Source organism: Setaria viridis, chromosome 9 (assembly GCF_005286985.2).
Source record: "Setaria viridis chromosome 9, Setaria_viridis_v4.0, whole genome shotgun sequence".
In the NCBI taxonomy this organism is placed as follows: Eukaryota; Viridiplantae; Streptophyta; class Magnoliopsida; order Poales; family Poaceae; genus Setaria; species Setaria viridis.
The window spans coordinates 45,883,810-45,908,243 of record NC_048271.2 but is presented as its reverse complement, the minus strand read 5'-3'; the positions used below and the strand labels follow the sequence as shown (position 1 = coordinate 45,908,243).

The following is a 24,434-nucleotide window of genomic DNA, read 5'->3' as shown; positions in this document are numbered from 1 at the left end:
GGGGTAGAAATGCATTTCGAGAGTTGATGCACTAGGATGGCACACCTGAAAAAGTTTAAGGACCGGCCATGCAATTTGCTCTTTTTTATACAAATGGTAGGAGCTCTGCATTCCAATTTCATTTAAGGTAAAAATAGAGTTCCGTACTACGACATCACAAGCCAAGGATGCTTGCATGGATTCTCTGCTCACAAGACCACCCGACAAGGATTAATTCGTACTATCTCCATCCCAAATTATAGATCATTTTGGCTTATTTAGATTCATAGATTTTGTTATGTACTTAGATATACCCTATGTCTGGATACATAATAATATCTATGGAAGTAGAAAAGTCAAAATGACGTATAATTTGGAACGGAGGAAGTATATTACAAACAACATGATCAACTCGGAATGTGTACCGAGCATTGTATACCAATGAATTACAACGCACGTCGTCAAAATAACGGAGATCATTTTTCTTTCCCTCCAAGGAACCTTAAAGCTTGAATCAATTTTAGTAAGTTTGACTTAGCGCACGTTGAATCTCGCATCCGTTGACATTGCTATGCTATCAACATCTGATGCTCCATGACCGCTTTTTTTTTGCCACTTAAAAAAACACATGCTGTAACTATCGATACATGCATCGCCGATACGCTGGCGCTCACGCAAACACGCAACCTAAGGCAGGCATGAAACAACTCGCACACAACACAGTAGTGCAGAATTCGGATACACGAGCATCCCTTGCTGCGCGACGGTGTCGCTCTACACTATTCCCCCCTCCCCGCCCCTAAAACATCTCGGCATGTTTTTTTCTGCCAGTCTGCTGCTCGCATTTCTTATTTTGCGGTTTCACCTGAAACATCAAACATCTTTCTTTTGTGTGATCGGCGTTGATAACGGCAAAGATAAGGCCACACGGGGCCAACGTGTCCGCCACATGACAAGCGCGAGCAGCAGCCGCGCACCGCGTCCACGGGCGGACAGGCCCACTCATCCGCTCCACTCGTGCGCCGCAGCGGCGCAAGTGCGCAACCACGAGTCCAGGAGCCGTCCCTCCATCCACTCCACAAAAACCATCGCCCACCGCTCCGCCACGGCACGCTCCCGACACGGCGAGCCCCACCCAAGCCTGGCCTGAGCAGCCATGGCGCGGCACCTCGCGCCTTCGTCTGGAAGCCTCCACCGCCTCCTCGCGTCCCGCCACTACCCGCCCACCTCCCAGGCGCCGCCACCCCGCCCGCTCCTCCTCCCCAAGCCCCTATCGGCGGCTGTGCAGCTCCCGCGGCGCGGGCGGCGCGGTGTCGTCGTCGTCGCCGCCGCCGCCGCCGCCTCCGCGCCGTCCCCCTCTTCTCCGGGGACGGAGGTGGCGGAGGGGCCGGCATGGGGGAAGGTCTCCGCCGTGCTCTTCGACATGGACGGCGTGCTCTGCAACAGCGAGGAGCCCTCGCGCCAGGCCGGCGTCGACGTCTTCGCCGAGATGGGCGTCGAGGTCACCGTGGATGACTTCGTCCCCTTCATGGGCACCGGTTAGTGGTCACTACCTGGAGGTTCTAGTATCAATGGCTATCTGCCAATGGCGCCCCCGCATTGTTTTCTCCCTTACTCGATTATCCACGACTTGCGACGGTAGCATCCTTATGCTCGCATCCCCTACATTTCCGTGCTTCTTAAAGCTGTGTATGACTGTATGCTGCTTGACTGGAATGCTCCTGGCCAGCACTGCCGTGATTCTACCGTAACTGGAATAGTTGCTACTAGCTGCCTAGCTCGATTGGCCCGTCCAAACTATTTATGCAACTCTAAACAAATTGGTGTGTCAGAATGCTTGTTACAGCCCACCACGTTTATGGTCACATGCTTGCATCATAATAGTTATGTCGCTACGTTTGAATCCTAGAAAGTTCTGCAGCTCCCAAGTTAATTAATATTCTAAGTTCCATAATTTGGGGATGCTGATACCAGCATTTCCTCTGATCCTAGGTAGCAGCAGTGGTTGCTAGTTTGTGCCTTTGTGGCATGTTGATAATAATCATCATGAGCTGTCATGCCTTAACTGCCTACCTTTCCATAGTCGGATGACCCTACGAGAAGAAAAAAATCATGTTGTCCACCCATCATATTATTGCAAATTCTTAAGTACAAAAATACATCCAAACCTCTCCTGCATGTTTGGGGTAAAAAGGTGTATCTGAACCTTCGGATTTTTTTTTCTGGTACTGTGCTCTCAATGTGGATATATTGGCTTAGGTGAGGCGAATTTCCTTGGAGGTGTTGCAAGAGTAAAAGGAGTAAAAGATTTCAATCCTGAAAGTGCCAAAAAGAGGTTTTTTGAGATATATCTTGACAAGGTTAGATTATCAATGCAACCTCTTTTATCAAATTGTTTATCAGAATTGGATCACAGCATAGTCAACAGCTTTATTTTTGTCTGCAGTATGCAAAGCTAAATTCTGGCATTGGATTTCCTGGGGCGTTGGAGCTCATCATGGAGGTATTTGCAGCAAAATTAATTAAAATAATTTTTAGTCTAGTAAGTAGCAACGCTAAAAGACCTGCTTTGTCCACACAGTGCAAAAATGCTGGTCTTAAGGTTGCTGTTGCATCCAGCGCTGATAGGATTAAGGTGGATGCAAATCTGGCTGCTGCTGGTTTGCCTGTGTCTCTGTAAGTGTTTTGTTCTGAATTGAATCACAAGAGTTAATGACATAATTGTGTTCACTTTCCAAAGATAACCTTTCTTTACCCCTTTTACAATTTATTCCTGATATTACTATGATATATGGCCATATTAGTGTTTAGCCAACATAGTCCATGGTAGGTCACCTGCTCTGACATATTTTATTAGTATCCTCTCATGATGCCATTATTTGGGATACATTATTTTATTATATGCCTCTCATGATGCTAGTGCAAAATGTAAGTTGTTTTAGACTTTGGCGCAGAAATGTGGTGTGTGCGAGATGACTATGTTTACCCTTCAATCAGTGACTCTTAAGAAATTAATTAGAGTAGATGATATAGATTGGGTTTAAATGGTAAACAACCGTCAGGGAGGATCTGGATAGTGATGCCTTGGTGGTAGAAAGCCCTATTGAAAGAGGGAGATAGAGGAAGAAGGAAACTCAGGAAGGGGAGGTGCAAGGCTGATGAAACACATGAGGGAGTTGCGGGAACGTTACTTTCATTACTCATTGCCTAACAAAATAGATGCACGGCTGCCTCTTAATCGGCAGCATCCCTGATAGCACAACTAACAAACACTATCTCTAAGCAACCTGCAAACTAAACAATCTTCATGTGGCTAACAAGCTATCCGCATGCACCTATGCCTACTAACAACTCACTAACAGATGCATCTAATAGCTAGCTAGCTAATTGCAGAATGCAATGCATGTGCAGCTGCTGCATGCACAGGCCCTAGGCCATAACAGTAGATGAGAGCATAGGAAATGAAAAGGCAAGGCAATTAATGAAGGTAGAATAGGAAAGAGGGATGGGAAAGTGCTGCCAAAGTGTAGAGTGTCTTACACTAGGTATAAGTGGGGATGGTGAAAATGACTTACATTTTGGATTGGGGTTAGTTGATATTATAGATCTCTCATATGCTTGTCTAATTCTCTTGGAGCCTAATTAGATCTTCCTATATTATGGGTTTAAACTGAATGCAAGAAGTAGCCATGGATTTATTTTTGTCATTGGACAGACCCAAAGCCCAAATAATTATGAACGCAGCAACTGAACTTTGTTGCTATTATGATATTGTATACCTCTAGTAGACTTGAGCTGAACCACAACTGTCAGAATTCAATATACCACCTATGAATTCAGAGAATTCTGAAGATTTATGGTTGTGCTCATTTTAATCTTTCCACCACTTTTTATGTGGTGCTGATGGATCCATTTTGAATTTCAGATTTGATGCCATTGTTTCTGCTGATGCATTTGAAAAGTTGAAGCCTGCTCCCGACATATTCCTGGCAGCATCAAAGAACTTAGGTGTTGACACAAGTGAGGTAAATTATCTTGTAAATCAGAATGGATAGTGGGTGACTCGTTTATGAAAAAATAAAAAAATCCAGACATATAGAAATCTAGTGGTGTGAAGGACTGTAGTTATCTTGTTGCAATTAGCTAATGGCTTTGGTTAATACGTTTGAATGCTTGCGGCTGTTCTACAACATTAGCAGTAATACCTAGATTATGTTGCAGCTCTGTTCCTAGCTGTCTTAGTGCTAGTATAGTCTCAAACTTGTAAAAGCAGTGCCCGGCGGACACTTAGAGTGTGTCATGCTGTACCAAACTCTCATATTATTTCTTCCTAATACAATGGTACGAGTAAGATTCAAAGTTCAATGCTATTCTACCACCTGGCTCTCCCACTTAAGAGCAAAATTTTATAATCAATATGTGTTCTATTTTGTTGTTAGACATGAGGAAAACCAAAGTCTATCATTCTAAGCGCTGATATGGAAATATTTAATATCCATTCCTTCTATCATATTTTATTTGTTTGGATGATCTTTTTTTTTCCAGTGCATTGTGATAGAAGATGCTCTTGCTGGTGTTCAAGCTGCAAAAGCTGCAGAAATGAGGTGTGTATTGGATGTTTTCCCTTCTGTCAGAAACATGCCTGCTTATTTTGATCATAAAGCTCAAGTTCTAGCAGTTTGACTCTTAACTAAATCTTTATAAATGTTACTGCAATGCAAGTGCTTAAAGTTCTGCCTTGTTTCACGTCCTAAGTAGCTACTTTGATGTGCCAGTTACTTCCATGAAATTGCGTCCACATCCTTATTAGTCAGGATGCAGTTAATTACTCATGAAAAATATTCATTTAAATAGTTCTTCCGGTCACCCATCTTGCAGGTGTATCGCTGTGACGACTACTCTAGAGGAAGATGTGTTACAAGAAGGCAGTCCCTCGCTCATAAGAAAGAACATTGGAGATGTTTCAATTAACGACATTTTGTATGGTGGTTCTAATGCTCGCCACAGTATGTAGTTCAAGCAAAATATATTTTTGTCCAATAACATATCTCTTGTATGAAAAATTGGAAATAAAAACGTTTGGATCTTCTTGCGCAAAACCCATCACATTGGTTCTGACTCATCAGCTTGAATATGGCTCATATGCTGCTTTTCTGAATTTCGGTTGAAACTTGTGGGTGTCCGTGTAGCCAAACTGATCTGGCCTGAATATATGTTGTAAATTGGTTATTTCATTGATAACGGAGTTAGATACATCTCCTGTTGGTTGTACCAGAGTACTTGGTGCTGATTGGAAGACAATTAATGCAGATGAAGGGGCAGAAAGTTCTGGGAATATTAGTTCCATAGGAAATGCTTCACCTGAGAATCTGAATGGGGCAACTGATGCTGGAGTATCTGGCACACAAAGTTCTCCAACCTCAAAAACTGAAGGGTAAGGTCAGTTTCTTCCAAAAGGAAAGGCTTAAATAGCTCTTGAGACTTGATTTCACTGTTTCCAATGCGCACTTACATCCTGTCTTATTTGAAATATCTTTCTGGGAGTATGCTCTTCCCACTGAAAATTCCTGACTGAATAATTACCACCTGAGCTGTTATCTTTCCTTTGCATAGAGTTGTTTCCCATGTTCCAAGAAATGTAATAGTGTTGTTCTAATAACTAAGTTACTATGTAGTCATGACTATTTGTAAAGCATAATTTATGTAGTAAAGAATCCTGCAGGCTGTTGGGTTCTCGACGGGAAATATTGAGGTACGGAAGTCTGGGAATAGCCGTTTCCTGTGTTTTTGTTGCAGTAAGAAATTGGAAGGTACAGTTGTTACACATCCAACTTGTTTCATGGTTCTTTTCTTACATGTATATTTACAGTGTTTATTTATAGCTTTGGAATTTTACACAATTGTACGTGTAAAGAAGTATTAGATTGCATGCAAGTTCCATGTGGGAAAACACAGGGATAAGCAAAAATTGGGGCAGACCTCTTGGGGATGCCAAAATACAGTATGGTTACTATCCTCCATTATTGTCTGGTTGTACCACTAGGGTTAGACTTTTTATCGCGACCAATGTACAGTTCGTAGTGGGCTAAAATGGTAAATACTTAAGCTGCATAAAACTTTTCATTGCACACTAGCATGGCACTCGAAAAGACTCTGCATTTGTTAGAAGTGTGCTCCTTTTGCCTTTGTTTTGGTTTCAGTCTAGTCCTCACTTAAAGTTCTAGTGGATTCTGGGTTTGACCTTTGTGGCACAGTTACTTTTATCACTCCATTTAAAGTAGTTGTCGTTTGAGGAAACTGATGCTGTAACTATCACATTCTTTCCTGCTATCAATGTGAACATGTTAAGTGACTGAAATTGCATCATTTAACAGGCACATCAATTTTGTCATCCTGGGTTTGTGTGCATAGGGTAATTGGGCTACTATTCTGAAATTGAGTAATTATCTACAAAAGGATCTTGATCTGCCTTGATTTTGTATTGAATGAAACCAAATGATAGCATCTTCAGGAACAAATTGAGGGTCTATGCTAACATTTTGTATCTTTGTGCTAGGCGTTTCCACATTAGATAAACCATATTTATCTTCTAGCATGTGATTATGTGATAGCCCGTAGCCTCTGGCAAAGATCACCGAGACATGAGAAGTCAAATGGTGGTTACTTGAGGAGGAATGATTCTTCCTTAGTCCTTATCCTCTTTGTTTACTGAATTGGCTTGATATTGTTCATAGTCTCCAATTACATTAGAGATGGTTTACAATCAGAACTCTACCCTGACCGGGGGGTCCCACACATGCCTCATGTGTTCTCGCCATGGAAGACACCTTCTGTGATTCTGCTTTCTTGTTCTTCTTCACCTCACTTCATTGGGGCTCTAATATTCATTTTTTGTCACCTGTATGGCTGTCCCCACTTTATATCACTGACTATGGGGCCAGCCTGGCTATTTTTTTTGACTGAAAGGCCAGCCTGGCTATCAATAGGACTTCGGAGTTTTCTGTGGAATATCTTATTTAATAAGAGTGTGCCTGTTTCATAGGCTGTGAATCTTAAATACTACTAGAACTGATGAACATGGCCATCATCTCATAGAAGAATATTACATTTTAAGCGAATGGATTTTAATGACTAATACTACTGATAACAGCGCGATTTGATGCGAGGGTCCACTTTTAAATTTTGTGCTAAAATTAACACTGGTTTTTGGTTATTCTCATGAATTTTTACACGTTAGTTTCTACAATTCATATTGAAAGCTGAGTTTCCATGTCAGTGTCTCGCATCTTTTGCTCTTGTCATCACTCTTGCTGGTACCTCTAACTAGATTGAGATTAATTGTCAAAAAATCCTTTTAATTTATGCAGGCAATGCAGTTTGCATCTCCCAAAGGGCTGCTGAATTTTTTCACAGGTGGAAGTAGTTCAATTTTTGTTAATAATGAAGGTAAGAAATCCAGATCAAGGAGGATTTTACAGGTTCGTGATTGCAAACAATTTGAAGTGTCAGTTAATTCGAAAGGATCATCCCAGTTGGAATTTTGGTGCGAGCTAAAAGTAAATAACGAGCCTAACACAATGCTACTGTTTAAAAATTGGCCGGCCAGTTCACCTGGGCGCTAACAGTCTAGCACCCTCCTGCCTACCACCTAATTTTTGCCTAGACAGCCTAGCTGGTTGCCTAGCCCACCTGATCGCTGCCTAGGTGCCAGGTGAAACCCAACTGCCCACCTAGGGTGCAGCACCTTTTTAAATACTGCACGACGTTATTATGCAATTCCAAATTCCATCTTGCTTAACTGGTGCCATTGTGGGCTGTAAGGCTGGGCCTGCAAGGTAATTCTTGGGACTGATTCCTTTGGCATATCTAGAGAGATGATTGAAACCTAGCTCGGAAATATTTGGTTCCAAAGCATCTGCTCATCTCTTGTGCCTTTGCGTGGCAATTTTTGTTATCCTTTGAGGGGTTAGACTGCAAGCAGGGGCGGAGCTAGGTTATGAGTGCCAGGTGCGACCGCACCCAGAAAAAATTAATAGTCTCTTATCACCTTTAAAATTTCACCATGTTAAATTGAATGTCTACGTATGTTGTGAAGGTGCCGCACCCCCCTTTATTCTTCTCTAGCTCCGCCCCCTGACTGCAAGCCCTCTCTGCGCAGCCAGATAATTTCTCCTTTGATTAGTGGTGTTAGGGTGGAAACTTTGGTTGATGGTTAGGCTTGAAAAGGTCTCAACTCCATCATCTTAGGACCTTGGACGATGTGGAAGCATCTTAATCGGTGTGTGTTTGATGGTGCCTGTCCCAACATAGCTGAAGCCTTGTCACTCGCTAGGGAGGAACTTTATTTCTGGAGTTTGGCTGGGGTTAAGGGTATTTAATTTCTCTTTGCCCTTGTGCCAGACAGTGGTCGGTAGGAGTTCTTGCTCCTCTGATTTTGGTAGTGGTCGTTTCTTTGTTTTTACAATGGCGCACATGTATTCTTAACTCTACGTGGGGCGAGTTGGTGTGAGTTCGTAAGGGTTGTTACCTCTTTCTCTTCTTATTATTATAATGATATGCAGCTCTCCTGCGTGTTCGAGAAAAAGAAAGTAGTCCTCAGTGACTTAAATCAGTTATGTCGACTCATCTTACCATCTGCTTGCAGGAGAATCACTGTCATCAAGAGCTCAACAAATAAAGAAGTATTTAGCTGATTTTGAATCAGGGTTGGTAACCGACTAATGCATATTCATCTATTTTCAAGGCCTGTAAGACTTGGATTTTCTTATTGTACCAATGCTGTTCTTTTGCAGCTAGACACTAATGTTCTTTCAAATTTTATCACAGGGGTTCTGCCACATATGTTCCTGAGTTTCCAAGAAAGCTTGACTGGTTGAATACGGCTCCACTTCAGTTTGGAAGAGTAATTAAGAACTCATTTTAGGTTATCATTGTAGCTGCAATTTTGTTACCCTACCAGCTGCATGTCCCTGGTTTTGGATTCGAACTATGAGGATCTTGCATGTATCACAATTGGACTGCCTAGATTGTAACTAACATAGCCCAAAAGTTCCAGTTGACAGCCTTCTAACATTTGTGAAGAAATTTCAGTCAAAGACAGTTATACTGATGATACTCTTTGTGGTCAGGATGCTCCATTGCTGATGTTTTACTCATGCATATACAGTTTTAATGAACATTTATTAGATTCAACTGCATACAAGTATACTGATCATACCTACAATACCTGAAACAACATCAAGCACGATCTCTAGGTGCATGATTACACCCAAAAAAAAAGTTCAGCACCTGTTCACTTATTCAACTTGAAATGTAATCGACTAAGCATCTCAGCTATTTAGGGTAGCTCCCTGACTCATGCAATATAGAAAGCTGTTCTAGGTGGTAGACTTTTATGCTTTGTAGTAGTAATTGGTAAATATGATTTTTATCTCGCCGAAGAGAATATATTTTTTCATTAAGGACTAAAACATGATGCATGACTGCAATTTTAACCTTGAATTTCTTTATCTGCTGCAAATTTTAAGTCTGGGAAACTATGATTCAACACTTAGTTATTATTGTGTAAATTTGTGCTGCAGGATTTAAAAGGAAAGGTGGTACTGCTGGATTTTTGGACCTATTGCTGCATCAACTGCATGCATGTCTTGCCAGACCTGGAATTTGTAGAGAAGAAGTATAAAGATAAACCTGTGAGCATTTGTTTTCTCTTCACATATTGGGTCCTGATTATATGTCTGGTTAAGTATTCTTGGGCAACAAAAGTCCCTTTGGTTGAAATCAACAAATGATCTCTAAGCTATTAGTTTAGTAGTTCAGAAGTACAACAACCAGAGTATTTTGTTGTAGACCTTGGCATATAATTTCCATGTACTCTGTTATTTGCCATGGTTATTTTTTCCATTTTCTACTTTCAGTACTTTGATCATATGGTTGTTCATTGTCCTGAAACTTTAATGTTCACTTCAATGCCATACCACAGAACTTCTGATCTCGATTGTAAATTTGTATTGAATTTGAATTCAGCGCTATGGAAAAATTCAACTTATGAAGTGGGTAGTAGATCGCATGCCAGATGCAGCTAGCCTTATTTTAACTTCTTAGTTCTACAATTAGTAGCATGTTCTGTTTGGAATGAGACAAGCCATTATTGTTCCTATGATGGCTGCATTATATAATCGAATGCAAGACACTCTTTTTTGTCTAACGTGTCTGAAGTTGGCAATATATTGGAACTTCACATATATGTCGCTTGATTTTGTGCAGTTCACTGTTGTTGGTGTGCACTCTGCCAAATTTGATAATGAAAAAGATCTTGATGCTATTCGTAATGCTGTTCTTCGCTACAACATTACTCACCCGGTATGAGAACAATATACCTTCTGAAATTTTAAATGAAGTACAATCATTTCGTGTCCCTACTCAATTTGCATAATCTGTATTTGCTCAGGTACCTGCTTTATTTGTTTTTGTTTCACGTTAACATGTACTCCATATCAGAAGACACCTATCAACTACCTTTTGCATCGGCATTTTCATATGGTTGGAGAACCTTTTTTGTGTTGCTTACTTTTCTATTCTTAACTTACCTGAGATGTTATCATTTTGAAGGTTGTAAATGATGGTGACATGTACTTGTGGAGAGAACTCGGTGTGAACTCTTGGCCTACATTTGTTCTTATTGGGCCCAACGGAAAGGTTCTAGCACAGATATCAGGTGAAGGTCATAGAAAGGTACCGAGGCATTTCTCTTGTAAGAGAATCATGGTGTGCTAACATAATTTCTTAAAAATGTTTGTCTTTGCATCCTTAAGATCATTTTTCCACAACGGTTGAACCCGGATTTCATTACTCATCATAACGAAATTACAGTGTCTTTTTCGCCGGGTCTTTACTGCTCCAAGTACTACCAAACACTTTTTAGCTGACTTACAACATCTAGGCTTTAACCGACTAGAAACGAAAGAAAACCAACCAAAAACACAGCTTATAACTAGAATATGCAGAACTACTCCAATAAACGACCCCCCAACCGGCACAAGGTATTCCTAGCGGTTCAGTGATCAGTAATCCAGCATTGTAAGTTTGATATTGAAGGTGTCCAGCTTGTTGTCATTGTTTTCCTATTTTCAAAGCTTCAAACCCCTGATGTTTGCAAACTGTTGTTGGCTTAGTAAAACTTAGAGACTCTGTCAATATGGTGTATAATAGATAATAGATTAGTCATGTACAGTCTTATTTTTGAATTACTTGGTGCTACGGAACTGGATCGACCTACTTATCCCGAACAATTTCTTATGGCTCTAGATAGTATAAGAGATACCGGTGCGTGCTTGTTGTCCAATAAACCTCTACTGTGACGTACTGCAAGGAATATTTTAATTGTTTATCATCCTTACTGAGTCGTTTCCTTCAAAATTTGGCTATTGAACGCATAAAATTATTTCCATGACTTTTGCATAAACAATTTCATATTACTTAAATTGAATGCTTGCCCCCATTACCAAAAAAAGAGAAGAAAATGAAATAAAACATGAGTTACCCATCTAGCTTCACTATTTCAGCCTTGTTATTGTCCATACATATATCCATGCTGAATGTTCATAATTACATCCAGTAAAATCTATTTATTCATGCTCTTTTCAGGATCTCGATGATGTAGTTGGTGCAGCACTTGAGTTTTATGAAGAGAGGAAATTATTACAGAATGATCCGCTTCCCTTGGCATTGGAGAAGGACAAGGATAGTCATTTACTAACTTCACCTCTAAAATTTCCTGGGAAACTTGCACTTGATGTAGAAAACAATCGATTATTTATATCAGACAGTAATCATAATCGAATTGTGAGTACTTCTGTTCTTGTTCTTTCAGGTTTCTATCAATATGACATAACATCAGTTAGACTAATTTGCGAACATAAAGTTGATTTGTTTTTAACTAATATAGCCTCCCCCCCCCCCCCCCCCCCCCCCCCCCCCCCTCTCTTATGCTATTTAGGTGGTGACCAACTTGGAAGGGCAGTTCATATGCCAAGTTGGGAGTTCCGAGGAAGGACTGCTTGATGGCTCATTTGATGCTGCCCTATTTAACCGCCCTCAGGTGAGGAAACACAACTACTGTTGCCTGTACAAATCAATAAATGTCAGTAGGAAGTTAGGAACTTAGCCTAGCTCAGTTGGTGTCTTGTTGGTCTACACTCCCACCACTGGTTCAGTTTCTCTTCGACTCAAACTTGGGTGCCTATTTCTTCATTAAAAACCACCCTAATTCCCTCCAAGTTCCGATTGCATTTTTTTTTTTGGTTCAGAAACACGATATGAGTGCTCATTTTTTGAGATAAACTTGGCTTTAGTAGACGTATAGACACTATCCCTCAATGGAGGGCATTGCCATGTTGAGTGAGCATGATCCCAGCTGATGCACTTTTTCTTAAGTGTAAATTATTTTTGAAATAAAATTTTAGATCTTTTTTATCTGAACTTCCTTTTGTTATCCATGTTATGTCATACAACTTATATCCCTTGCCACCTATTTCAGGGTCTTGCTTACAATTCCAAAAAGAATGTCTTATATGTTGCTGACACTGAGAACCATGCACTGCGGTAAGTACCTTGACTGAATTCTGTTAGGTCATTCAGTTTCTGTTAACTTGCAAAATGACATAGCAGTAGCTTTTGCAGTCTCAGCAGTTAAATCTTATGATTGTAGGTATATAGAGAGCTGTATGCCATTGTGCAGTTTCATTTGTTTCTCTACTCTTGTGTAACTTGGTAGTTGTGTTGAAACTTGTTTACATCGTTCAACTAGTGCCATCCACAGTTTTAAGAGTGTGTTAGAACTAACATAGGACTAAAAACCGCACCCAGGGAAGGTAGTAACTGGCGTTAGGACTAAGGAGATATGTTAAGGAGGTTAAGAGGCTGTGTTGAGTACTTGGGTGTATCAGGTGTCCTGTTTTCATTTGTAAAATAACATTCAGTTTCCATTGGTTAGCTGATTTTTCAAACCTAAGCACTGATCATACTGTTCTATTAGAAACTATTTTTACAAACATGAGAAATTCGTTTGACAATAGTCTACATTGTTGTCTGATATACATCCCTTCTATATGAACAATGAACTCGCAGACTATTTTCTCACCTAGGCTTTCCCTCCCCCTCCATAATACCCTTAGGTAGTCTTCTCGTGGGTTTTGGCCAGGTCTCAATTTTCACATTAGAAATCTGCAGTTTCTTTCATCTCTTTTGAAGTCCAAACCCCAAACCATGATAAGGAATAAAGATACACGAGATCAAGAAGTATTAAGTTTTTTATGTAGTTGATTATTTGCCAGTGTAGTGTTTTCTTCTTATCTTTTCTGATTTTATTAGTGATTGCTCGACCTCTTCTCTTTTCACTTCATGTCGCCTGATGATGTCAGAAGGGCCCTACTTTTCATTTTACAGGGATCTGCATGTATTGTTTCATAAATAAACAAAAGAAATGCAAATGCTTCAAATGGAACAGACTGTGTTTTTGTCTCTGTTAAGCCATGGTCTTCCGTTGATATTCTTTTTAGCAATTGTTCCTTTGATATTTTGGTTAGCATAGTTACGTATATGTTCAGATCAATATTGTGTTCAATATATCATTGTTTGTCTCATCTTAATGCCTTTTTATCCTTACAGAGAGATTAATTTTGTGGACGAGACTGTGAGAACACTAGCTGGAAATGGGACTAAAGGTTCCGATTACAAAGGAGGAGGTCAAGGAACTGATCAGGCATGGCTTGACTTTTCTTTTCCTGCTACAATTCTGGAACCATAATATAAAAAATGAGCACCTTATTTTCATGCAACTCCCACGAGGCACATAGTCAGTTGCTTAACACTGTTTGGTTTAGCCTCAAGTGTAACCTTTTAGAGAGACAAGAACTTTAGTTAAAAACTATGCTAAGATCATTGACATTACATTGTTCAGTCTAAAAGTTGATTCTCGTACAAGTGAACCAAGAGAGTGAGAGCCAAAGATCTGTCATAGCCCACCACAATATTGGCGACCCATAAAGATATGAAATTTAGCCCTGTGGGCTTACAATTAAATTCTGTTCTCCAGATTCATAAAACACTTGCAGATATTCTGCGACAAATATTCGCATATGCCTTACATGGTTCAGATGCATGATTCATCGACCAATTCATTTACAAGATATATAACACGTTTTACAAGTAAAGTAACCTCAAATTTGAGTTGCCTGTGCCTAGGAACATGGGCTGTAGAATTTATGTTCCTCGACACTTTGTTCTCACTAAGTTTAGATGTATTTGATCTACTGCATCCATTGTTTTATTTCCAGCCGCTACTCCAGTGCACCCTTGCTGCATTTTCGAATCACATGGCCCATCTTTCATACACTAATTATCTAGCCAAAAAATTTTATGGATAGATGCATATTGCAAAAGATAATGTTTCCAGACAGGACCACAGCTTTTGTATCACAGTGTGGCTTTGACCCAAATAGGACATGGTAGATGGCAGCTTGCTCAACTGACTGAGTTTTTGAGAATCTTTGAGAATCATCATCATTCTTACTTACCTCCTCATATTATATATTTGAATAAGAGTCAAGTGACCATGCAGGTAAGTAATGAACCATCCAGAAACGTACTCTGCAATTTCTTTTTTTGGCAAATCCATAGCTAACCCATGGATGTGCCAAATTTTCAAAAAAAAAATATCAAAACTTCAAAGTATGTTTTTTATGAATTTCCACTGGATTCAATATTTGTGGCATTTTCACCAGAGTTGCACCCATCATTAGTTCAACACTGCCAAATTTATGATATCATACTTCCCATTAATAGAACAAAGTAAGCTTGACTTAAAAGTGTTTATGTAGGTCCTAAATTCGCCATGGGATGTCTGCTATGATCCCTCACAGGAGACTGTTTATATTGCGATGGCTGGGCAACACCAGATCTGGAAGCATAACATACGTGATGGTGTAACCAAAGTTCTTAGTGGTGATGGCTATGAGAAAAATTTAAATGGCTCAAGGTAGCAAATTTTCTGGCATTATCTGTCTGAAAAGATTCAAATCTGCTGTGATCATACAACGCAGGCTGCCCATGGAGCATGTGACTAATAATTGCTCAAGCCATGTTTGTAGACAAGTACCAACAGTTTTAAGCCACGTTTAATTGTTTTTTATGCTAATTACTATGAAAGTTGAAGTAGAATAACTGTCCTGGGTCTTAGCGTACAGATTTGCTTCTTATATGTTAGCAGCCATTGGCCCTGCACATCCTTGTGCTTCATTTGGTCTTAGATGTTCTGGTTGCATTTTCTTCTGAAAATTTAAATTTATGTTGCAGTGCCACCAGCACATCGTTCGCACAGCCTTCTGGGATTTCATTAGCTCCTGGTATTCATTGTCGAGTCCTTTTTTTTCTGTCCTGTCTGTGATCACGGCACCAAGCATGAGACTCACAAGAATTATTCTCACAGAATTGCAGGAGTTATTTGTTGCTGATAGTGAAAGCAGTTCCATTCGAGCTGTTAATCTGAAGACAGGAGGCTCAAGATTGCTAGCTGGGGGAGATCCAGTATTTGCAGAAAATCTATTTAGGGTATTCGTCTCTTGATACTAAAGATATATGGCTAGTTACTGCAACACTAAGCTGACCGAGCATTTTTTTTAATCAAACTCTTCTGTTCTGTTCAGTTTGGAGATTACGATGGAACTGGCTCAGATGTACTACTCCAACATCCCTTGGGTGTTGTTTATGCCAGTGACAATCAAGTATATGTAGCTGATTCTTACAATCACAAGGTAATCTCTTGTTCAGACACATAATCATCTAGTTCCTATTTTAAGTGTAAGATACGTGATGCTAAGTTGTGTCAAATGTTTAGGGTTTCCCATGTGCTCTATACTTATATATACGACCTAGTGGAATAAAGTTTGTGGCTGTAGTCTGTAGATATTCTCCCTATCCTGTTCTTCTGACATTGTTCAAAGCATAGTTTGTTCTCTCTTCTTTCCTTGGCCTCTAGTTCCTCCGAACTCTTCTCCCCCTCCCCCAGCTCCATCCTATCCTGTTTCCTTCCACTGTTCCTCCAATTGTGAGTCCTGCTTCACCTTCTGAGACATCACCTTCAGCTCAATCTCCTACTACATTACCACATGCTGTGTTTCACCTGCAGCTCCTGATACTTTTCCAACTAGTCTTCTCCACACTTTTCCCTTTGCATCAGCAGTGCTGATACTCCTTATGATGATCTACTGCTCATGTTGACATTCAGGTTTGATATTGGTGAGCATATGGTAGGGTCCATAATGATGCGATATTCAGCACTACCCTCTTTGTATGTAGGCTTAGAGCTCATGGACTAACTTTGGCAGTTTTCTCCTATTCTTCTAGCAGTTCTATCCTGTGTCAGACCAGCTGACAAAGATAATGTGATAATTACAGCCAGAGGGTGCCAGGGGGTAGGTAGCCCTATTCACGGTTTAAGCCAAACCCATTGAAACCGTCAAACCAATCCAGACCAAACCGTGCTAGCAGGTTTCAACTGCTGGTTTTGTTTAGCCAACAAATAGTCAAACCCATTATAAGTAACACTGGGGATTCAGCCCCATCCTGACAGGAGTGGCGGCGTTCTTCCCGAGTGAAGGATCAGAGCTCCTTCCTGAGCCACTGGTGACATCCTTGCGCTGCTGGTGGTGCCTGCCTGAAGCATCGGAGCTCCTGGTGACGCTATAAGTAGTGTGTCGTTTCTCTCTGATGTGCGCTGCTTGTTCTTGGGGAAAGTGAGGGGAGCAGAGATCCGTGAGGATCGGAGAAGGCTATAGGCGAGATCAAGGTAGGCGTTGCGTGGCGTGGCATTGTGATATGCTGTATTCGAATCATTGCCAGTATAAACCCACTTAAACCACTGAGACCAAACCGTGAAACCAGACTCTTCCGGGTTGGATTGGTTTTTGGTACCAAACTGGCTAAAACCCTGAATGAAGGGCTACTGCTAGGGTCAGGAACTATCTTGGTCTACCATCACCCATATAATAAATAAATAAATAAGCTTTTAAATACCAACAGTACGTGTGGTTTGTTTTAGTTCCAGTTGTGCATTTGATGATGGAACAGTTCTGTGCCTGCAAAACCTGTTGTTATAATAATAAATTGTATCATGTGCCTTTTGTTTTTTGCTGAGTCGTCATCATTTTTTTTCTTGTCTTAATCTGAAATGGCAGATAAAACGGCTAGATCCTGTCACGAGAAAAGTTACAACTGTTGCTGGTACTGGACGTGCAGGATACAAGGATGGTCCAGGCTTGTCCGCTCAAGTGAGCTTAATACTTAGAGGACAAATTTGTTCTCTTTTATATTGATTTGTGTTAGAGCCATTGTGCAGATCATTTTAAATTGTGATGCTACATTATACTAGTGATGTGCCGTAGATTGATAAAGGGTGTTGCTTTCTTTACTATTTCTGACAAACAAGTAGTTTTTACTAGGAACTGCTTGATGACAATTGTTTTGAAATTTCTGAATGCAGCTTTCTGAGCCAGCAGGACTCGTTGAAGTTGGAGAAGGTAATTTTGTTTAATTCATTCATTTTCAAGTGGTTTCTCTTGAAATAAACTGAGTCATGAGCTGTGAGTTACTAGAACTGCTATACAAGTCAACCTGATCTCATGTATTTATAGCATAATCTTTTTCCTATAATTGATTTATTGAATTTGGCAACTAAAGAGCTCATCAGAATTTTTTTTGCCTGTCATGACCCTGACTTGCCTTCTACGATCAATCATTTGCATTCTCTCTCTATGAACTACCCTAAACAAAGTCCAGTTAGTAAAGCAGATAGAAACTTTACATCATCTCTAAGAGACCAAATATACAAGGTGACACAAATCCCAAGTGATTCCTAGCAAATCCCAACAGCTTTTGCTAAATTTGTAAATTCACAAGCAAAAAGAAAGATGGTCCAGGTCTTCAATACTAAAATTACTGCTTAAATACATTTCTCCATATTCTATATTGAAAATTTTCGTCCTCATCATTACCCTTGTGTTCCATTACTGACCACACTGTTGATATGTTACAGGAAGGCTTCTTGTAGCAGATACAAATAACAGCGCGATCAGGTATATAACCCTTAGTGAGAAAGGTGCAGAGGTGAAAACACTAGATTTGATTGGAGTGCAACCGCCATCACCAAAACCGAAGACATTGAAACGCCTAAGACGGCGGCTATCAGTAGACACGGATGTTATTAATGTTGATGGTGGTTCTTCAATGGAAGGATTCTTGTCTCTTGCAATTACAGTACCTGATGGTTACCATTTCTCCAAGGTCAATAATATCCAGAGGATTTTGTTCTTATTATCTTGCTTTGCAAGCTTGCATTATTGTTGATAGGCACTAGTGAATGTGGCACGACATTCAAACAGTAATATTCTTTGTTTGATTGTTTATGTTAAGATTAACATTTATTTTTGCTGAGGCGTAGGAAGCTCGCAGTAAATTTGATGTGGAAACAGAGCCATCTAATGCAATCGAGATTGAGCCAGCAAATGGTTTTCTAAACTCCGAAGGGCTGGCGTCACTGAAGTTCAAAAGGATATCATCAGTGTCATCAATGGGAAGGATAAACTGCAAGGTAGCAACATGAAATCAACACTGAAATTATTTAATTTGTTTGATAATACACAACACCTTAGTCATTCAAGCTCTTGGCACTTGAATCAAGATGTGACCAATGATCAAGTTAAGCCTATAAAGGTATAAGAATGTAATACGAATGGAGCATTGGATGGGAGCAGAGGTAAAATTGCCTCAAGGTAGCAGGTTTAAACAAAAATGAAATGCTATGGTGATCCTTTCAGGTTATTGTAGGATGGTACCTTTAGTTTCCCTGCTAGGAAAATAGTCAAATGCAGATTGTCCTCTTCATATGGTCATTCTGAATTAGTGTGTGTATCGCTGAGTTAGCATGTAGAGGCTAAACCATGTGTCATTGGTATCCCAGGTCTATAGGAGCTCTTTGGCATATCATGAATCCATTTTGTTCTTTTATTAGTTAACAATATATTGTGTTGTTGATATTACCAATTGTGTCTCTGATCGTGTTCTGTTATGTCTTGTAGGTCTACTACTGTAAAGAAGATGAAGTTTGTCTTTATCAATCCATTGCTTTTGATGTCAAATTCCATGAGGGGCCAGAGCCCAGTCCAACACAAATTACTCTATCCTATTCTGTGACGCCAAGAGATAATTCAGGTGGTGCGCAATTAATAGCGGGTAGAAAGAATGCCAAGGTATAGTCAGGTTCATGTTGGTAATTACTTGTATCGTACTGATTATCAATTCTCGTGATTCAAATGTATATATTTTTCAATTTGGCTCCGGGCCCACAATGCTAACTGGGGTTTTTTGAGGGGGCAAAGTTCCAGCTAACTCCCTTGTACGTTGTATAGCTGACATGCTGCTTGTAACCCAGCTTCATTGTTTTTGCAAATCTTATGTCTCCCTTTGCTGGGCAACAAAATTAATAGATTAGTATATCGTAGTTCATTGATTGCTTGGAACACCGAATGGAGTCCATTTGGTGGAATCATGTTAACTCTAATCATTGAAGAACGTTTGGTTGTACTATTGAACAATTTGATTCCAAGCAAAGGGTGGTGGTGCCCTGCATGTGACCCAAAATACTGCCTGCGTGCCTACACTTCCGTAGCACAAAATCACTGACAGATTGCAATTTTGCAAACCATCCTACTGATCTGTTGCACAGCTTAACCAAATAGCAAACAAAAACACTCAGGAAATCATTGGATCAGTTCCCAAATGATGAGAGCAGACGTGTCATAAGAACTCAGTGTGTGGTCGTGGTAGCATGCATTGCATAATCTCAATAAATTGATAATGCAGTTTCTCAGCTTATAGCCTGTCAGTTTTGTTTGTTAGGAGACACAAAAACAAGACTAGCTGTCAGTGCCTAACTGCCTATCCTTTTACAACCAACACCAAGAGTGCTAGCTCCCTGAATTTGGGATGGTTTCTGTTGCTGATTCGTGATTGATTGTCCGTCATTATCGATTCATCGTGGTCCGTGGCCACAACATCGCATAAGGGACAGTTGGAAAGCATGGGATCCCATGAATTTTTCAGTGACTCGCATTGGATGGTGCTGCCGCGCTGCGCTGGCGAAAAGCTATCCCCAGTTCTTTTGCAATTCTCAACTCGCAGTTTCAAAAGGCAGCTGACAACGTTTTGTTGACCTTTTGTGTCAATATTCTACCATTGACACCTGCGTTTTTATATCCTCCGATCATCTTCCAAATGATTAGGGTAACAGACCAACAGGCTCGGGCCGGATTGGAATCCGCTGATTTGGTTGTCAATTTTAGTGGGTGGGACTCATGACTAGACCAATGGTCAAATTGTTTATGCATTGTCACCCTCAGAACCCATGAATTAGGCCATAGCTTCCATGTGTTTCAGCAGTGTCATGGGCCTCACTTCTGCCATTTTGCAAAGCAGTCTCTGTTTTAGGCCATCATGTTTCTGGCTTTCTGCATGAGCAGCATTTTCGCTGTCTCAGAAACATAAAAAAACACGGAACAATATTTCTCTATTGGGAGTGAATAATCACCGGATAACGCCGGTGCCCTGTGGCTTTGTTATCCTCTCTGTGCGTAGGCTGTTGTCGGCAAGCCGCAAGACCATGCCTTCCCTTAGCTGGGTGTTGCATTGGTAAGCCTACCGACCTCATTGTTCTACGATGAACCACAGCCTGAGCCTGATAACCAGCTGACACGAGCTCTTGCGCGACCTGCAAAAGAACTTCAGCGCCCAGCTAACATCCATCGACTCGTTGAGCACGCTCGACAGATACGTTCACGCACCAGGCGCCATGGGTATCTAGCCGGTGACTAGGGCCTGTTGAGCCCAGCCAAATTTGTCAGGAACAGTCCTGTTCAGTGAGATCTGTTCATCCACATGGCTCGATGGCATCTGGCCGGCGGCCCTTCCGGAGCCGAGAGAGCTTTTTTTTTTTTTGATAATAGGGGCCGAGAGAGCTTGAAAGCCGGTAGTGTTGTGCCCTACAGGCTGCCGCAGGCAGCTGAGCCTGTGTCTGTTCGCCTTTATCTCGTGTGCAGGCCAGGCAGGCTGCTACAGCCCAGAGGACGCCGCAACCCAGAGCCTTTAAGTTGGAAGGGCCATGGCTGTGCAAAGCAGGGTTGTTCGGTTCACTGCTCTGTTTTGCACGTTAACACGAGGTGTTGTTTCGTTGGTCGCATGGCTGATATAGCTGGGGGGGAAAATCACCATGTTCAGAGAGGATGCGAGACGCCGGCTTTGCCGGTTGGGCGCTCACCGTCGCCGTGTTGCGTACATCCGCTTGGGTCCGAGCCGCGTGTTTGCAACTTGCACTGCGAGCCGGTCTCTGTGAGCGGCACCACCACCTGCCCCGCAAAATCCAAGCACCGTTCGTCTGGATCGATGAGATCCATGGACCATAAGGGAAGGGGGGGGGGGGGGGGGGGGGTAGGGGGTCGAAGTTGCTTGACGCAGCCTGCCAAGCACGTGAGGACGTATGAAAGCGAGAACGAACGTGGCGGCATCTGTCATCCATCATGGATCTATCTGCTATACCCAAGAGGCTGCTGCAATCATTTTTGGACCAGACAAGGATGATCCTGGCTCCGACAGAAGATTGGCGAGCCTTGCCGAAAATGCTCTCAAAATGCACAGTACTCGGTTGCGAGTGTTGCCGCTGTTTTGCTAAGCGTGGATCTATACACAGTGGCAATGACCATGGTTTTTTTTTTCGTTTTACTTGACGCAAAGTGGGCATTGGTTCTGGGATATACTCCACGGCACCAAAAAAAAATTCCCACTGGTCGTCTCGTCTGCTTCCCTCCCTCCCGTTGCTTCTCAAACGAGCGGCGGACGGGGTACGTACGTGCAGGAGCACGACGGGGGCAGACACCCAAACCCACGCAAAACAGGCGCCGGCACTGACTGCCACACGACCCGAGAGAGAGAGTGCCGCCACCGCCCACCGCCACCCCACCACACACACACGTCGCAGCGCAGGGGCGCCAGAAATATCCTGTACTGATGACAAGAGAGCCCCGGATCGGGCAGCGGAATCTGCAGCAAACATGGGCTGTCGTCGACGCCGAGCAGGGGGCGCGTGCGTGCTTGCTCCTTCACTTCTTCAGCCACAGCCGCTGCTGCCGCCAGCCGGCACGCCTTTTTAGTAGCTTCCACGCGGAAAAGGAAGGCCTGCCTGCCAATCATGCCGGCCGGGCTGCGCGCGCGGCCCGGGGGAGGCAGCCAGGCAGGGACTCTCGCCTCGCCCTCCAGCGCCCCTGCCCCTCCACGGGAGACACCTGCCTTTTCCCCGGACGCGACACCCGCCACCGGACACGCACCCGCACCACGGCACGGCAGGGCGCCGTGGCACAGTGGCGCCGCGAGGACGCCGTGGCAGGAACGCAGCGGCACCTTTTGCCGCTCACCACGGCACGGCTCGGGCTCTTTCCAGCCGGCTGAGGGATCGATCAACGATCATGGCGTGATGGCGTCGAATCCCACCGGATTTCGCACTGGTTGTCGTCAGGGATCACGCGGACCGATCGCGCTGCGCCCACGCCTACGTGAGGGCACGTTTGAGCGTTCAGGGGTGATGAGGTGGGGAGATTCAATTCAATTCGAACGCGGCAGGACCATCCGGCGACGCGCATTTTGTGGTTCGTGCCCATCGGCCGATCTCCGTTTCGGATCGCAGAGGAGATACGCCGGAGCATGATATGCAAAGCCGGTACACGCCGGATCTGTACCCTCGATCTTATGAGGTAGACCGCCGGTGGTCCTCCGGTTACGTGTGGTCGCGTACGCTCAAACAGGTGCTTCTGATGAAAAGAGAAAACAGAGAAACGCTCATCGCTGGTCTCTTGATACGCTCGATCCAGATGCGAACGTAATAAGACAAATGATCAATTCACATGTGCTCAATTCGTATATATATTATTATTATAAGATGTGAATATGCCATGGTCTCTCAAGCTTGCATCGAGAACGATGTGAGATACCAAGGCTTGCGCACTCGATCGGGATGATTAGTGTAGTAAATGTAGCGTCCATAAGCTAAGTTTCTCACGAGGGTACATTTTTTTTTTGACGGCAGGCGACACAATGAGATGCCTACAAACTATACATCGTGAATCTTAACCGTTGAAGGTGTACTAGTGTACTACGACTATCAGCAGCAGTATCACTATCAGCGAGGGTCCCTTCACCGGTGAAGCCCACAGCGCGGCCTCCCAGTCAGCAGGGGCCTCCACACTCGCACATCCCGCTGGATCGCGCGCATGTGACCTGACAATGATTGCAGCTCTACATGGCGCGACGTACGTATTGCAGTGCACAACCACATCACGATCGCCCCGCTCTCAAGCGAGTGCGCGACCTGGTAGATGCCACCACACCAGCAGGCAAATCAGGCGAGCAGAAGTACATCGACCGAGCTGGCCCTGGCCGGCCGGCCGGCTGAGCCAGGGCGCGCCTGGTGTCTGGTGGACGTGCTCGTCGCCTAGCTCGAGTACAGCCACCGGAGAGCGGCTCCAACAACCGGCCCCGGCGCCCGAAATTTGGCGCGGCGCCCGGTACCGGCTGTACGACCTCCTCGCGTGCAAACGCACGCCCGCCGGCGTCGCCGCACGCCACATGATCTCGTTACGGCGAGATCCATCCAATCCAATCGCCCCCACACACCCCGAGCCACGCCGCACCGGCAGGAGGCGTCGCCCCGGCCGACCGGCCCCGGCGCCAAGGCTGCCACGCTACCGCTCCCCGCAGATAAAAAAGGAAGTGCCGGCTCTTTCTTCTCTCTATTTCTGAATGGCATGGCGCGCATCTGAAATCGATCTCGAGCTGGGTCGAACAGTGCGCGGTGGAGCCTGCCCGTGCGCGCGCGCCATGTGCGTGCCTCGCGTTGCGTCTACGCTCGATTCATGTGGTTTCTGCATCCTACATTGGCGACGGATCATGGCCGCTTGCGCTTGCTGTGTGCCAGGCAGGCTCACATGTTATCATGGCAATGTTGAGGCCTTGCTCCCCGAGGGGGGCCTCTCATCGTCGTCCATACCTGATCCAACCAATCGAGTGCCTTGGTATATTACTGTATCTTTTGATTCCCAATCGTTTTATTCTTTCTTACATGTGCAAGGCGTGCATGCCTGCATAGGTCGTCTCATCGAGTAATCCGTTGGTTGCTGAAGGCTTAACTGCAAACCCGATCAGTGTTCTATGCCTTCTGCAGACTGCAGTCGAGCTCGAGCAGCTACCGCAGGCACATGCAGGGGTAGATCTTATGTTTTTCTTTCTACTACTATTTTGGTGGTTTCATCTGGACTATCGATTGTATGATTAGACGGCCCAGATGGTTTCATCGCGAG

The 24,434-nt window shown here is 43.1% G+C and overlaps 1 protein-coding gene across 2 annotated transcripts; it reads left to right on the top strand.

Annotated features, from left to right (window-relative positions):
- The first annotated feature begins 1,070 nt into the window (after positions 1 to 1,070).
- LOC117837476 (protein SUPPRESSOR OF QUENCHING 1, chloroplastic) lies at positions 1,071 to 19,539 on the top strand. 2 transcript variants are annotated; one of them, XR_004636365.2, is made up of 28 exons: positions 1,071 to 1,517; positions 2,239 to 2,339; positions 2,426 to 2,482; positions 2,561 to 2,655; positions 3,905 to 4,004; positions 4,525 to 4,583; positions 4,858 to 4,985; positions 5,290 to 5,413; positions 5,702 to 5,789; positions 7,347 to 7,425; positions 8,624 to 8,684; positions 8,806 to 8,881; positions 9,561 to 9,671; positions 10,246 to 10,341; positions 10,591 to 10,713; positions 11,626 to 11,823; positions 11,978 to 12,079; positions 12,518 to 12,582; positions 13,648 to 13,741; positions 14,859 to 15,016; positions 15,334 to 15,383; positions 15,467 to 15,588; positions 15,684 to 15,791; positions 17,214 to 17,306; positions 17,519 to 17,555; positions 18,071 to 18,110; positions 18,476 to 18,625; positions 19,113 to 19,253. XR_004636365.2 is itself a non-coding variant. In XM_034717114.2 (28 exons), exons 1-28 carry the CDS (start codon positions 1,136 to 1,138, stop codon positions 19,287 to 19,289), a joined length of 3,282 nt encoding a protein of 1,093 aa, XP_034573005.1. In that variant the 5' UTR covers positions 1,074 to 1,135; the 3' UTR covers positions 19,290 to 19,539. The 2 variants fall into 2 exon arrangements, 1 of the variants encoding a protein (XP_034573005.1); XM_034717114.2 differs by having other exon boundaries at positions 1,074 to 1,517; positions 18,071 to 18,318; positions 19,113 to 19,539.
- The last annotated feature ends 4,895 nt before the right edge of the window (positions 19,540 to 24,434 follow it).